Raw genomic sequence first — 16305 nt, forward strand, 5'->3', positions numbered from 1 at the left:
GTGTGAGGGAAGTAGACACCCCCAGAATCCCAAAAAGTGCTACGTTTATTTTCCAAACAATTTTATTGAAATGTGCCAAGAGTACACGGACAGCACAAATGTATGAACAGGAAAAAAAAAAAAATCACATGTACAATAATTTTTAAAAAGTGAAGGTTAATCTTGGGAGATATCAGTTCCCCTTCCCCTCCCCCTTTAGACTTCCAGCGTTTCCATTATGGTTAAGCCTCTACTAACCTAGCATTAAAAAAAAAGGAATACAGGAACATCTGCAAAACAAAACAAACAAAAGAAAAAACCAGCATAAAGGAAAGCAATGTTTTCCTGCTCAGGTGGGACTCTCCATAGGCACCTAATTAGGAGGCGTGCTGAGCGGTGGAGAAACACAACTTCAGGGTGTAAGGGTATGGCCCATCTGCAAAAGAGAGCACAGAGGTGTAACCGGATCCCTCTCTGGATGCTCCCCCCACCCAGAGCTCCCCTGGTTTTGCACACACCTCTCATTTTCTGCAATTCAACTGCAAGGATCAAACTCTTCACTGCCACTTTTGAGACTCAAAAACAAGACTAACACACAAGGCATTTCTCCTCTTCCTTCAATTCCATGGAGGATCCCATTCCCAGCTTTTCAGCTGGCGCACAATAGGCCTGCCCAGGAACTGGGTGGGCAAATTTTACCTGCTGGCTATTACAGCCCCCTTTCCTGGGTACTGAGCCAGCCTCTGATGCAGAGAATGGCAGCTCCCTGGAGGACAAGCCTGAGCAACGCCCAAGCTGGCAGAGCCTTGGGCTGGCAGAGCCGGTGGCAGCAAGCAGCTAGGCTGGCCCTCCCACATGAAACGTCAGGCTGCTCTCCTGGGGACCAGGTCCCACCTGCCTGTGTCAGTGACAATAAGGAAATCCCTGGGGCCCTATCTTGATGGCAGGAAGGATGGCTCTGGCCCGAAGCGAGCCAACCCATTAAGCAACAAGGGGGATGGATGACCGCAGGACCCACAGATACTCACTTGGGTTTTTCATCTGATAATGGTTCAGGAAGCCCAGAGTCTCCAGGGCATCGCTCTTGGACTCCCACTCCAGCAGCCCAGAGGAGCTGCGTTCACCTGATGGGAAAAACAAAGGTTTAAGGCTGACCTGAGCAGAAGCCAGGGAGCTGCCCATCTACAGTCAAGGAATGGGCGAGGAAGGTGGGGCAGTTTACTCACTTTTGCCTGAGAATACTTTCACAGAAGATGGCCGCTTCACTCCCAGCTCATCGCAGATCTGCAACAGAAACAGAGAACAGACTCAAAGGTCTTCCCTGGTGTTTCAGCGGTTAGACTCCACGCTTCCACTGCAGGGGGCATGGGTCTGATCCCTGGTCAGGGAACTAAGATCCCGCATGCTGCGTGGCCAGAACAAAAACAAAGAACAGACAGACTTAGAAACACAAGGAGTGCCACATGGCGGAACTGCAGCACACCACAGCTGAACACTTGGACTTTTCGGGACAAAAGAGTTTCTAAGCTTTTATCACACACTCTAAGGTGTCCCTGTAATCCCCCCAAAGGTTGAGAAACACTGCTCTTAGCTATTTTGTTGCCTAAAACCGGGAAACTGCTTTTTAAATTTCCCATCTTCAGCTGTTATTTGGGTGTGTTCTGGCACTAGGTAAATGTTTGCTAAACCGAATAGCAACACCTCAGGCCACAGTAAGGCCCAAAGTCCAACTCCACAGTCAGACTTCCACCCTTCCCCAAAGCTGCCCCAGTTCCCTGACAGCACCATAATGGGATCCTCCCTTCTAATGTCATCTAGGCCCCAGATGGCCTGACAGTGTGGATGTTTCGAGATTGGACTCCAATCACCAGTCCGTCACCCAGACAGGGAGGAATGTTTCAAGGCAATGAGCAGCCACTCTGACTTGCCAAAAATACAAGCAGCATGGCGAACTCCACTGCTGCTGGAAGTCTGGTGCCATTCTGAGCCTTTCTTGGTCCCTGCCTGCTATGTCCCTAGCACCCAACCCAGAGCCCAGCAGAGCAGCTCAATAGATATTCGTTAAAATTCAAAAATGAATGGCCTCCTCAGAGGGCTACGCTGAAGGACCAAGTCCACGGCACCCACCTCAAAGAAATTCTCCTCAGTCACCTCCAGAGGGGCATTGAAAAAGTGCAGCACATTGCTAGGGTGCTGGATGCGGTTCTTGGCTGCCTGCTCTGGAGTGGAGAACCGATTGTTCCTTGACTCACTGAAGTCTTTGTAACTGCAGGACCCATCTTCTAGCCCGTATGACTGACCGGGCATGATGGCTGGTTGCTTGGAGACACTGCAGGAGGGAAGGGGAGCCCTGTGTCAGACCTCAAGTTGTCCCCCACCTCCTACTGTGGCCTCCTTCCTGTCTGACAGCACTGTATGCCACAGCTGAGGAGAGGCTGACACACTTTCACCCGCTGTTTCAGAAGAGCATCTGGGAACACACCTGCACGCCCAACTCCAGCCTGGATAAGCACTTGGCTTCTCTGTGCTCCTCTGACCTCTGTCCAGAGTGGGCCCCATTCCCCCTCCCTCCTCTCCTCAGTCCCTCTCCAACCCTCCACGAGGAGCCTGGGTACCTACCAGACATTCAGCTTCTGCCCAAACATGAAGTTGTTATTGAGGTGAGTGATGGCCCGGTCCACAGCATATCCATCAGCCATCTCCACCATGGCGGCCCCTGGCTTGCTTTTCATGAATTTCACCTTGAGGAGAGTAGCCGTGATCAGCACCACCGCCCAGCTGTCAGAGACCCTTCTCCTGTCCCTTCCAAGTCAGTTAGAAGGAAGTCAACTCCTGCTCTGGATCGAGGCTTCCATTTCCTCACTTGTGAGGAGCCAGGAGAACAGAGAAACATGTCTGGCCCACAGCAAGTGCTCAGCCCAAGTTGGGCAGCAAAGACTAGGCAGTCTTTCCCTAACCTCAGGACCTGACCCATGAGTGGGCCATTTAACAAAGCAGAACAGAAAAGCAGGAATGGTGGGAGGAAAAAAGCATCAACAGACATATATACAGATACTGAGTCATGACTATGTGGGTTATGGTATAAAAACACTAAAAACAGTGTCAGCTCTGAGTCCTGCTTCCACAAAAAGGCATGTGAACCTGGGCAAGTTATCTGCCCCCCATGCTTTTACTTCCCCTGCTTGTCTCACTAAGGATTCTTGTGAGAATGAAACAACTTACAACATTTAAAGCACTTTTAACAGTGGTACAAAAAAACCCACTTCACACGTTATTAGCTGCTAATATTAATGGGCCAGGCCAGGGGCTGTAAACTCAAAGGCTTCTAGGACCCAGATGGGTTTGACAGAAGAAACGACCTAGTCTGAAGTGGGCAGTCACCAGACAGCCCCAGCCAACTGTTATCCCAGGCAAGGCAGGAAGGCTCAGTGTTGCCATATCATATGAAGTGTTCCAGAGAAAATCCTGACATAATGATCTTTAACTGTGATGGGTAAATTTTATACACCGTAATATTTACATAATATTAAGTACTAACACTTTCATGTGATAAAGTCTTGTTTTTTTTAAAAAAAAAAACACTGAAAATTAAAAAAAATAAAAAAATAAATCACCCACATAGCATGAGGACCAAATAAAATCCATCTGCAATGTCACCTGATTAAAACTAGTTACCCTCTCTAGACCTGCTTGCTCCTAAACACGCTCCTTCCCCCTTCTTTGCTCACTGGGGGGCCAAAAGGTCGGGGCCTCCCCTGGGGCTGCCAGGTCTATAAGGAAAGCAGTGGACCTAGCGGAAGCTCACCTTCTCCACGTTGCCATACAAGCAGAAGACATTGAAGACCCGGTCACAGTTCATCTTAGACTGATCCAAGCCATAGACCATGAGCACAGGGCTGTCGGCGTGGGGGCCATACTCGGGTGGTGGGGGAGGGGGTGGGGGGTGCCCATACTGGGGGCCGTAGCGACTTGGGCCCCGGCGGTGACCCCCCACTGGTGGACCCATCCTTCTCCCTTCGTAGTGAGGTGGGGGGGGCCCGTAGCCCTCATCATGGTAATGGCTGTGGTACCCACCGTGGGGCCCTCCTGGGGGGTGGGAAGGAAAGAGAGGGAGGACGGGTGAGAATTTGCGCGTCGGGCGGCGGGCAGGGGCACATGAGCCACGGGAGTCCACGGAGGGGAACCCCCTGCCCTCACCATATTCTGCGGGGTGATCTCCGAGGAGAGGGGGCTGCCTCTGGCGTTTGTTAGGGTTGCTGCCAGGGTCACCTGCAGACAGAGAGAACAGTTAGAACCTAACTTGGAAAAAGAGCTCTCTCTCTCCCTCCTGACTAGAGGCTGATCTCAGCATCCCTCAGCTCCTGAGGGCCTGAGCTGTGGCCTTTCCTTCCTCACAAGGGTTACTGGGGCTTCCTTCCTGTGGCCGGACCCAGGGTGGGCATGAAGCCCAGGCCTCAAGGGTGGAGCCCACTGTCCCTCCCGCCGCCCACTCCAAGCAGGCTGCTTTCCTTCATCCGTGAAGGATGAAGCCAGGTTCCGGGCCTCTCACCTTCCCGAGCTCCCCCTCTGGGGAAGCTGCAGCCACTATGGAAGCTGATATGGGGGCCGGGAACAGATTTCTAAAATAACTCCCAATGAAGGGAGAGGAGTTAAGAGCCAGAAAATAACACAGAGAAGGGTAGAAAAATAAAATTGGGCCCACAAAGCCCCAAGGGTCTGAGCGCGCTAGGGCCCACTCTCTAGAGAGAAGACTTTCTCAATCTTGGTACCAGTCACCCTCCCCTCTAGTCACATCCACCCCAAGAAGAGGGACTGTAGGAAAGGACAAACAGGGCGACATCAACATCAGTTCAAATGAGCAGTCATGTACAAGGCATCAACAGTCTCAGACAATGGCGCAGTTCCACCCCGCCCCAACCCCAAGTGCAGTTCAAAATCGCTACCGTTAACTTAGCACTTGAGTGGCAAACACTGTGCTAAGTACTTTACAAACAGACATCACCATTTCTTAAATTCCTCACAACAACCCTATGAGGTAGGTACTATTTTAGTCCCGTTTTACAGATAAGGAAAATGAGCACTTAACTTTTAACTGAGCAGTTATAATACACTTTGGCCCAAGGTCACAAAGCAAGTTAGTGGCCAAGCCGGGACTTCAACCCAGGCCTGGTTGACTCCAAAAACCCAGGGCTCGGGAACACTGCCCCTTCCTGCCACCCGGCCTGGGTTTTGTTTTCCAACAGTCATTACAAAGATGGAAAAGGGCTACTTACAGCAGAAGTACAGAGTACAATGTCCATTTGTCACAAAAAACAAATCTGTATTTTCTCTTACCATTGGACGCTTCAACAGTGAGTTAGCACAGTTCTGAAAGATGGCGTCCCATCAAACATACACTGCGACCCTGCATCACATGGTTTTACAGTCATAAATACAAGTTACGGTACACATCCGATACAACTTTTTTTTAAAGAATTGTTTTAAAAGTCAATGTTTTGATTAAATCAAAAATGGCTCACAGATGTTCTGTCCTCAGAAGATATCAGAAAAGTGGAAAATAAAGGTGTATGAAGTGGGTAGTGTCCCTCCATGTTGTCACCTCCTCACATTGTGTGCTGCAGTGCGGTGCTTCTGGCTGTGTAGCGTTCCGTGTGCGTGTCTCCTGGTTATGAGGTGTGCCAGTGGCCCCACTATGCCCGCGCTTTTGGCCTTGGGAGCACTCCCAGTTACCCGCCAGCAGGTAACTGTGTACCTCTGAGCTGTTTGGCTGTTTGGCTGTTTGGTTTTAGGTCTGTTTTGGTTTTTTTGATTTTTTGCTGCTGTTGTGGTTTAAGTTTTTGGTTTTTTTTGGTTTCTGATCTCCAGTTGGTGCAGATTATGTTGGCAGCCGATGACTGCAGAAAAAATAAAAATATCAAAACAGAAAAAAAAAAAAAAGAAGGCCCTCCCCAAACCAAAGGACTTAAAAAAACGAAAAACAAAAAAAACCAAACCCACATGGCGAGGAATGGAGAGGATCCTATTGTCTTGGAGGCCCATGGAATCTACTTCAGTCTATGAAACGTTCTCCGAAAAGAGCGCCGCTGGCTGGCTGGGAGAGCTCTGTTCTCTGTGTTTCCTACTTCTGTGTACATTTTCGGGTTCAAGTTTGCTTGGATTTTGACATTTTTTTAATGTTTAGTAAAAAAGCAGTGTCTGCTGCCATGTTGCGTCTCTTTCTTTGTCTCTGTCTGCCTCTGTGCTTGTAGCTGTTCCTTGGAGCGCGGTGTGGTGTTCTTGATGTAGTGAGCTCAAGTCTGCGGCTGTTTCTGGGGACGTGGTGGAGGCTGCGTGTTCTGTTCTCTCCAGGAAGAGCTAGTGGTTTCTACCCTGTGTGTTGGTGAGCAATGTGCAGAGGCAGAGCCGCTGAAGTCTGGTTCCCGAGGGGGTGGCGAAGCACCTCCCTCACTCCAGGTCACCTCAACAGCTCTCGTTTTTGACCCCCAGCCTGGGGGCGGCCAAAGCTGAGAGGCATCAAAACCAATGCACAGCCAGCCCCTGCCACTAGCCCTTGCCGGTCTGCACATCTTCTATTTATGTTCCTTGGAGAAGAAATGGTTGGTTGCCGTGTTTCTGTTAGCAGTCATGTAATGCCATTGCCCGCTCTGGTACATTCACTCGGTCACCAATTTGTCTCTGACCTCTGGAGGGGGCAGCGAGCCCCACAGCGCCCATTGTGAGGGTCCTGGGGAAGAGTCTAGCCCACCCGGCCCACGGCTTCCCAGCTGCAAGGGCGAACAAGACAGGCCTGCCTAGGAACGGGGGCCTGTGAGATGTCAGCAACCAGCCACCTCCCTCAGCCCATGGCCTAGTCCGACGTATCAGACCAAGACAGAAACAGAGATGGATGGTCTTGCTGAGGGGGCGCCGCTGTTTTTCAAAGGCAAGGCTCCACCTCTCCCTCCTATCCAAGGCAAACCATTCTTGACAGATTCTAGGAAGGGGGTTGTCCATTTGGGCCCCCTGCAGAGATGTTGCATTCCCTCTACAAGTGAGGTGAGGCGTGTCCGCCCTGCTCCAATCCAGGGTGTCTCACCTCCACAAGGTCAACTTGCTCAAAGGCTCTGCTGCAAGGGCCTGGGAGCCCTCGTCACATCCCCAATCTGTCCCCCCAGAAGCAGACCCTATCAAGAGTGGAGAGCAAGAGGACCATTCCTGGCCCAGTGAGAACGGGGTCAGTGACCCTAAGCAGGCTCCTAGAAGAAAAGCAGCAGAATCCGTTTGGGAGCTGCTACTGGTTTGTAAGCCACTGCCGTGGCCTGTGCTCAGTGAGGCCCTGCTCCCCACCCCACCCAGGCCTCTGCCTTGACCCTGCATCCTCTGCTGCGTCAAAGGGCCACAAGCAGCAGCTAGGACCTACAGAGGCCCCTCATTCACCCCCTCCCACTGGAGTATATCTTCCAAGAGCTGATCCCCAAGGCCCTCCCATGTCCACAGGAGCCCAATGGCATTACATAACCCTGAGTCCAGGTCTATGAAGTGCGCTAGTCAAGTGAAGGCAAGGCGGGTATGTTTAAAACAAAGCTGCCGTCAGGATTACCTTGTCCACTGAGATTGGGGTTTGTGTAGTCCCAAGTATCCTGATCATTCTTGAACACGTTTAAGCGTGTAGGCTGCAGGGACAAAAAAAAGCTTGAGGTCAGCCAGGCTCCAGGCTCACCTAGGAAGCTGACAAGGGGCAGCCGTTTCCCAGACCTACCTTCGCATACTCAATCTTCAGAGTGCAACAGCCTGAGTAGATGTCAGCCCCATTGAGTGAGGCCTTGGCCCGCTGGGCACTCTGCACAGAGTCAAATGTGAGTAAAGTTAAGGGAAAGTCCCATCCCAAGAGCTCTCTGAAAAGAGCTTCAAGTTGCACCAGAGAGGGATGAGGACAAGTAGCACCCCAAAGACTGCTCCAAGCGGGCTTCGGGGTTAGTTCACTGCCCATAGCCACCAGCCACTTGTGCAGACACAGCTGGAGTGCTGCCCCAAATGCGCAGACGCGGCCAGAGCTCCTCTGAGACCTGTACTCCCCCGCCCTGCCCCACGGCAACAACCTTCTCTGCCAGCCTCACGGGCCAAGTCACCTTCTTCTTCAGCCTCATCTCCTGCCCCCCCCCCCGCCACTTCTACACACCTTGACTAAGCCTGAACAATCTCTGAAACGTTAACTAGATTATACTCCTGCCCTGAAAACCCATCAGTGACTTCCCACCACTGCACCCTGACCCAAGTTCACCCCACTGCCCGGGATGCCGTAACTTCTTCCAATGGCCTAAGGAACCCTCTCCCCCTCGTCAGCTACTCTTCAGTTGTCAGGTTGTTCGCTTCCTGCAACGCTAAGCTCCTGCCCACCTGAGGACCTCTGCAGATGTGGTGTCCTCAGCCTGAATATCAGTTCTTCCCTCTTGTAACTCATGGCACATTCTTCTTTCCCGTCACACTTTAAACCCTGTACTTTCACACTACACACCACTTGAACATGTATGTGTGTGTGTTTTAGGGGCACCAACTCTCTGTGCAGTTGAAAATCCATGTATTTAACCAACCACAGATGGCTTAATACTGTAGTATACACTTAGTGAATGAGATACACCTTAAGTGGACCCACAGAGTTCAAATCTGTGCTGTTCAAGGGCCTATTTAGCTGTGATTGTTTATTAACCATCCCTTCCATGAGACCATGGGCTCTATTAAGGCATCTGGCACATGGTAGGCATTCAGGAGACACGTGCTGATTGAAAAGATGGATTCCTACCAAGCCCTGTGAGCTCCCATCTCAAGGAACACCCATTTCCCAACAAAGGATATTCCACCATAGCCTGGACTCCATTCTTCCGGAAAATGACAATTCTCTGGACAGGACCACAAGGGTTACAGATAGTATAAAGAACATCCTGTAAAAACCAAACACAAGCAAGATGAAGGGACACTGGCAGGTCAGTCTGGCTCATGGGAGAAGACAGGGAGAAAAGGCAGGAGGGAGATTCCACAGGAGAACCTTAACGAATAACCACTGGCACGCACCGTGGTAATCGAATAGATGGGGTTCAGGATGGTAAAGAGAAGCACACTGTTGACGCTCCTGGAGTCATCCGAGTCCCCGGGGCGGGAGATTTTCTGGCTGGTAGAGTAATTGACAAAAGCTGGGTGGCCCGCGATGTAGATCTGGTTGTCGGCTGCGTAGTTCACGGCATTGCAAGCCCCCAACACATCTTCAAATTCCACCAACGCCTGTCTCTTTTTAGGCATTACCACCACATAACTGGCAAAGAGAACACAGATTGCAATCCTCTCAGGGGGATGGAGACAAGAGTCAGAGGACGGCCTCAGTTATCTGTGATCTGACTCCTCCCTGGCCTCTGGACTCTGCTGTGCCCGTCACGGTTTCTTGACCTGAACACCCCTTGCCGTAAGTGGCACGACAAGCAAAAGAGGTGTGTGCGGCTTTGGCATCAGCTTCTCTGGGCAGCCTTCCTTCCCAACCCCTCCCTCACCTGATCGAGTCAGATGCCTCCCACAGACGCCTGGGTTTCCCCTATCACAGTGTTGACCACTCTGGGTAGGCAACTGTCTGGGAGGAATAAAGACAGTGGTGTTCACCACTCTATTCCCATTACTCACCATGTGCCAAAATTACAAGGCAGAGAGAGAGAAAAAAAAGGAAGGAGGAAAAGACACAGAACTTGCTGTAACTTATCCAAGTACAATGGCTAACCCCAGGAGTAATGGAGCCCCAGGACCTAGCTAAAGGAACCTGGACCGAAATGGCCAAGTTACTTCTAACCAGAAACCCGGTGACACACAGGACACCAAGGAGTTAACTCAGCTGAATACCCAACCCCTGGCCTCTGAGCTGAGTACCTGATGGGTCCAAACTCCTGCAAGGCCTCCACAAGGTCAGCTTCCACCACGCCGTCAATCAGGCCCCTGATGTGGACAACTGGGGAGGCGGGGGTTTTGTGCGGGTCATCGTAGTTCTCCTGAGAAAGGAAGCAAAAATAAGACTTCACTTTCTGCTGTACAAGATGGTGGATTATTGGCTTCTGTGCCACTGGGGACTCAGACAGGTAAAACACTCGAGTGTGTCACCCAGAAAAGACACACAGGGCAGGCAACTAGAGGCAGCAATTCAACCAATCACCCCAAAAGGATTCTGGGCCAGCAGAGCAGAAGGCCTGAGTGTATGGCCACATGCCTAATGGTTCTTACTGTAGTTTCTGATGAAGGCAAAATGGAGGACCAGACAAGTCCCAAGTCCCATCTTACAGTCTTCCCAGCACCAGTCTCTTCCCACTGGTCAAAGAAATGTGGGAAAAGAGTGGCTTGGAAAGGGGACTCAATTTTCTGCTGCATTCACCCAAGTTTTTCTGCCCCTCCCCTAGTGGAGGAACCTACGATCACCACACAGCCAAGCACTGCTGCTCCCCACCACTCATCCCCAGGTCCAGCAGGTGCCTCAGACACCGTGGCATCCAGGCCAGTCTTGTCTGCGTCTAGTCTTTACTCTCTCACCAAAATCTGTATTGGAAAATACTACCTAGGTCAGACTAACGAAAAAGACAGTAAAGTCTTTCAAAAGAAGAGAAGATCCAACCTGTACCACTAAAAATCAAGACAGTTCCCTTCCCAGGGGAAGTATCTTTCCACCCACAGACAAAAGTGTCTGGGAATCAAGAAAGAGCAAAGTAACTTTCTCCACCTCTCCTGGGCTCTGAGCCCAGCCTCCCATGTGAGAACCACCAAGCAGAAGCCCATGTAACATGGGCAGAATTGGATTCTATTTCAGGAATGAACCACACAAACCACAGGAGCCACACTCGCCTGAGGGTTACCAGATCAGCGACCTGGAGCTCCACAGTCCTGAGTTCTAATCCCTGCCCCTCCTCAGACTAGCTACAAGACCTAAAGGAATTTACCTCGCCTCTGTAAATGGGGAATAGTAAGCCCATTCCTTACCTCATAGAGGAGTGTTAAGAATTCAATTAAGATACCTTTCAAATGCGTGCAACAAGGCCTGGCATGGTTTAAATGCTAGTAAATCACGGCTACAGAGCGCCGCTAAACCGTGGAAAACTCTGCAAATGGCTGAACGAGACAAGGCTTCAGGAACTTCCAAGGAGGAGGGAATGGGCTCCAAGCCAGGAGTAACAATTGGTTGTCTTTTCCGAGCAGGAGACTGAAGAGGCTGAATCCCTTACAAAGTGCCCACCCCTCAAGGAACGTTTGGGTTCATCAAACCTACGGCACCCAGTTAACCCTCAGAAAATGTAAGCAAACTTGTGATAACTCGAAAGCTTGGTTCAACTTCCAAACGGCTAAAAAGACCTCTCACAACGCTTTCTTCCGGTTTTTAATGCCCACAAAAATGAGGCAGATATTCTGGACTGGGAAAATATCCTCAAAGATATCAATCTCTGTACTGAGACAAACCATGACGCTACAAAGATCAAATAGCGATCAGGCAGAATACCCCACTCAGGCACGGAAAAAGGCTACCGCCCACTCGTTCCCCGCTCACGCGGTGCCCCCGCCCCCAACCACCCACAAGGCCCGAGCAAGAGAAGTGCGCCTGCGCATGGGGCCGGAAAAGAAAATGATAAAGAAAAAATCGGCCCGACCGCGTGCCCGGGCCCCACAAGCCAGCCCGCGGCGCCTGCGCACTGCGCCACCTGCAGCGCGAGCAGTTTCCTCCGCCCCCCCACACCCCGCTCTGTAGAGCGCGCACGCGCAAGCGCCTGTCCTCGCGCAAACCCCGCCGTTTGCCCAACGCCTTCCCCTCCCCCACCCCGTCCACGGCGCGAGGGCCTGGGCGCGTGCGCATAGCCCCCTTCTCCCCAAAATAAATGCTCTCAACGTGAGAATTTTCCCCTCCCTTCCCGGCCGTCTCCGGCTTAGGGCCCTGGCCTCACCCCGCCGCCACCGCCCGCCGCCCCGGCTCCTCCACCGCCGCCGCCGCCTCCATGCTGGTCGCCAGCGTTGTCAGTCTTGAGCCGTTTAGGGGCCCGGCCGCCCTCACTGCCGCCGCCGTAGTAGCGGCCACCGCCGCCTCCGCCGCCCGCCGCCGCCATCTTCACCATCGCTCCGGACCGCCTCCGCTGCTCGTCCGGCTGCTGCCTCTGCTCCAGCCTCCGACGCCGCTTCTCCGCCCGGGGCAGCAGCCTCCGCGACATGGCGGTCCAGAACCCGCCTCCCCCCGCCTCTCATTGGGGGAGGGACACGCCCGTCACCGGCCGCCCCCACCCGATAGGGGGAGCCAGTGGTCCCGCCGCTGGGGGAGGGGAAGCCTCCATACGCCTTGCTCAACTATTGGGTAAAGCTCACGCCGTTCTGCAGGAGTGCCCGCCCTTGTTTGTCTGGGACACTCCTTATAGGCGAGCGCTTTCTGCCAGTCATTTCTCCGACCCCGCCGCCTTAAAATAAACTCCAACTTGATTGGTCAGATTTCTGATACCGCCTGGCCTCGTTAGGAGCACCTGATAGGAGCGGCGCTCCCCACTCTCCCCAAAGCCCCGCCTCCTTCCCACTTTCATTGGTCTTCTCGCTAATCCATCAAACCGAAAGCCCTTAGTCTTCCGTCGCAGCGACTACCTTCCCGCGCCTCTCCGCAAGGAACCAAGGAGGCCCCTCCCCTTTGCCTCTCTCCACTGGCTACGGTAGGTGTCCATCTTCTGCAAGACGCCCGATTAGTCAGTTGAGAGTGGAAAGAGTCCTCTCACCAGACGGTAGGACCACTGGTGGCCCCTGATTGGGTGAAAAAGGAGAGCCCATCCCTGACCCGTAGGAGCTCTTTGGCGCAGTCTAGGAAAGGATCGGAGGAGAGGACGCATGCGCGAATCGCTTTCAGGCGCCTCTGGAGGCGGGGCGACCCTCTAAAGGAGGGAAGGCCTGAAGTATCCTGAGTCTTTATTTACTGCTGTAAGCAGCCCCGCAAGGGCAAACTAAGTTGGAAGGGCAACTGCCAGTGCAGCTCTGTCTCCATCACTATATTCTATTCCTCTCCATCTCTAACCTTCACAACGCCAGTGAAAAATTTTTTGAACCCAATCTGACCCTTTCCTTCAGTATAAAACCATTTGCTATTGCCGACTATCTTATGACCCAGTCCAGTTCTCCGGCGTCCTTTCACCACTCTACCACTAAATTCAACCACAAATAACTCCTTTCAGTTTGCAGAAAGGGAAGGATCTTTCGCGCACCTCTGGATCTTTGGCCCGAGCAGGCCCTTCCAACTAGAACACTTTCTCCGCTATTCCTCCTGCCAGAGCTAAAGAATAAATTTCTCTTGTTCGTGCTCTGCTCACTCTGAGAAGCGTTCCTGGTCCCTACCAGCCCAGACCCTCGGCTTCCCCCATAATAACCCCTGATCGCTCAGGCCAATGGTTCTCACGCGACAGCCCTTACTACTCTGGGTCGTCACAATTTGGTGGCTTTTTCCGTAGCATTGAAGTGCTTGTGTGAGCAAGGGAGCGGTGGTCTCTGCCTCGGCCTTAGTGAAGCTGGCCACGCTACCAAGCGCCAGGTACAGCACCCGGCACAGTGCCAGCACTCTGCAAAGGGGAGTAGTTAGGGTATTCTAAGCGTCTGGCGGGCCTTGTTTCCTCCGAGGCGGGTAGGGCCACCCCGCAGAGTACACATTCCCAAGTCTAAGGTGCAACGACGCCCAACAGCCGGAACCTGGGGGCGGGGCTGGGGGGTGACCTAGGATCCCGCCCTAAGGGCTTTAACCTTATGGGGCTGCCTGCTGGCGGAGGAGGGGGGAGAGGAGGAGGGGACGCTGCTCTTAGAAAGCGAGGAGACAGACGTGGTAAATGCGGGGACGCCCACCAAAGATGCTCTGGAACCTTTCCACTCGGGTGAAAGGGGGTTCCCGAAATAGGGGTCCTAGTGGAAACTAAGTTTGAAATGGGGTCAGTGGCACTAAGAGAGTGGGACCGTCCTGGTAGGTCCGCGGGTTTGAGGAGATACGAAAGTTGGAGTGGGCTGGTGGAGATGTAAATCAGCTCCCAATCACCCCGAAAAGATCCGAAAGAGCCGGCCGAACGGAGATGGGGGACGGCGCAGCGCCTCCAACACGTGATCAGTGCGACGGAATTAAGGCGGTGCGGCTCCGACTGAAGGGCGGGGTCGCGAGGTCCAGACGTCAGAGGAATGCGGTGGGGGGAGGGGGAGAGAGGGGCCCCTCCCCTCCCCGCCCCCGCGCCGGGCCCGGACGCCCCTCGCGCCGGCGCGCGCCGACGGGACGCGACGGAACCGTCCCACGCGCGGCAAGTTCCAGGCAGCTTGGCCGCCCACGGCTGGCGACCGGGCTGCCGCGTTATCTGCACACCCGCGCTCCCGGCCTCCGCCCCTCCCCCACCCCTTGCACACGGGCCGTGGTCGCGGGCCCCGGGCGGCGCCTCCCTGGGATCCCCCCTCACTCCTCCCTGACCCCTCGCCCCCAGCCCCTACCAGTTCGGCGGCGAGCCTGGCCGGCCGTCCGAGATCGAAAAGAGAGCAGACACTGGGAAGTTTTGGGGGAGGGAGGGGCGGGACTTAAAGGGACCACGACCTCTTTCCAGCCCGGGGGAAAAAAAAATGGGGGGGTAGAGGGGGGAGATCGAGAGTTGCTCTGCGGTTGAATGGAGGAAACAACGCAAAAAAGGAACGGGAAGACTCCGCGTCCCTTTTCCCCAAACATCCCCAGCCCCTCAATACCCGCCCCCCATCCCTCACAGAAAGTCACACAGTTGTTTGGGAATCACGCCTCATTCCTCCTGGTCAGCCAAGTGTTCTGTTGGTTGAGGTAAATGTTGGGGTGCACATTGTACAGACGGGGAAATGGGCTCAGGGGACGCTAGCGACCTACCCGGGATCCCACCGCTTGTAAGTGGCATATAGCAGGATTTGTCTGCCACCAAAGACACATCACCAGTGCACTGCAGTGCCTGTTACGGTGATGGGGTCTGCAATATCCCTTGGAGGTTAAGAGCATGAGTCCTGGGGTCAGACTGCCAGCGTTCAAATATGGACGGTGCACCTACTTACTCTGTGGCTTTGGAAAAGTGATTTAGCATTCTGGGGCCTCTGTTTCCTCAGCCGGTAGGAGGTTGGTAATAGCACCTGCAACGCTGGGTGGTCTTGAGAAGTGCTGAGAATGTCTGGAAGCAGAGGGAACCTCAGGTCCACCTCCATTTCAGAAATTGAGGCTCAGAGAGGGGAAAGACCAACTGAAATTCACCACAGCTGGGCAGCATGTGAAAGAACAAGTCCTCCCCTCCTTAGGGCCCGAACTGCGTAATCCAACCCTTGTGGGCCCATCCAAATCCATGCCTAACCCTTTCCACTTGTCCTCTACATGGCACAAACACTGGTTCTCCTTCTGTTCATCAGATACCCAGAGCTCATTCCTGACTCTGCACTGGCTGTTCCCTCTGTCTAAAACACCCTTCTCCCAGATCTTTGCTCCTCATTTGAGAGGGCTTGGCTCAAATGTCACCTCCTGAGCACCCCAGCCTAGTTAGTCGCCATACACAGTTATAATCATGGCTTCCCATTTATCTCCCTCTTTGCTCTTATTGCCATGTGAAAACAACCAGTTTTTAATTTTTGTCTCCTCACTAGAATCTGGGCTCTTTGGGGGCCAAAAGTGGGTATGTTTTCACCCCTCTAAGGACCTACCCTGGGGTCATTCACTCATTCATCAGATGTTTATTGAACTAACACTCTTTGGGGCATCTGGGATAAAAATGGTGAACCAGATAGGAAAAAATTCCCTCCTTCCAGGGGTTCCATTCTAGTGAAAGATGCACAATACATCAGTAAAATATGTATCAGAGGTGATAACTGCTATGAAGATAATAAAACAGGGAAGGAGGCTGAGGAGTACATGAGGGCAGTTTGCTCAAAAGGGTATTCAGGTGAAGCCTCACTGAGAAGGTGACATTTTAGCAAAGGTCTGAATAGGAGAGAGAGGAAGTCATGTGGATACTGGGGGAAGAGCATTCCAAGCAGAAGGAACATCCAGTGCAAAGGCCCTGTGGTGAAATGTGCCTAGTGTGTTCCAGGAATTGCTAGAGACCTTTTTGGCTGGAGTAGAGGAAGGGAGGGGTAAATGGTAAGTGATGACATCAGAAAAGGGGGAGAGGGCAGTCTGTGAGGGTCCTCCTGGTCCATGGGGAGGGGAGGACTTTGACTTTTACTCTGAGGTGAGGCCACAGGAGGGTTCCGAGCAGGTAAGGGCCCTGATCTGGCTCAGGTGTTCACAGGAGCCCTGTGGCTGCATGCTGTGGGTGTGGGAAACAGACTGTGGGAGGTGGGGTGGGA

The 16305-nt window shown here is 53.0% G+C and overlaps 1 protein-coding gene across 4 annotated transcripts; it reads right to left on the reverse strand.

The window, feature by feature from the left end:
- Positions 1-44: 44 nt before the first annotated feature.
- On the reverse strand, positions 45-14488 carry HNRNPL (heterogeneous nuclear ribonucleoprotein L). 4 transcript variants are annotated; one of them, XM_049703673.1, is made up of 13 exons: positions 11913-12211; positions 9865-9983; positions 9028-9265; positions 8810-8897; positions 7718-7812; positions 7559-7631; positions 4177-4248; positions 3785-4065; positions 2599-2720; positions 2107-2308; positions 1206-1263; positions 1008-1103; positions 45-415 (listed from the first exon to the last, which is right to left on the reverse strand). In XM_049703673.1, the coding sequence occupies exons 1-13, from the start codon at positions 12171-12173 to the stop codon at positions 357-359; spliced, it is 1764 nt and encodes a 587-aa protein (XP_049559630.1). In that variant the 5' UTR covers positions 12174-12211; the 3' UTR covers positions 45-356. The 4 variants fall into 4 exon arrangements, with proteins under 4 accessions (XP_049559630.1, XP_049559632.1, XP_049559631.1 ...); XM_049703675.1 differs by lacking the exon at positions 11913-12211 and adding an exon at positions 14452-14488 and having other exon boundaries at positions 3785-4248; XM_049703674.1 differs by having other exon boundaries at positions 3785-4248; positions 12078-12218.
- Between the last annotated feature and the right edge of the window lie 1817 nt (positions 14489-16305).

This window comes from Orcinus orca, chromosome 20 (genome assembly GCF_937001465.1).
Source record: "Orcinus orca chromosome 20, mOrcOrc1.1, whole genome shotgun sequence".
NCBI classification, from domain to species: Eukaryota; Metazoa; Chordata; class Mammalia; order Artiodactyla; family Delphinidae; genus Orcinus; species Orcinus orca.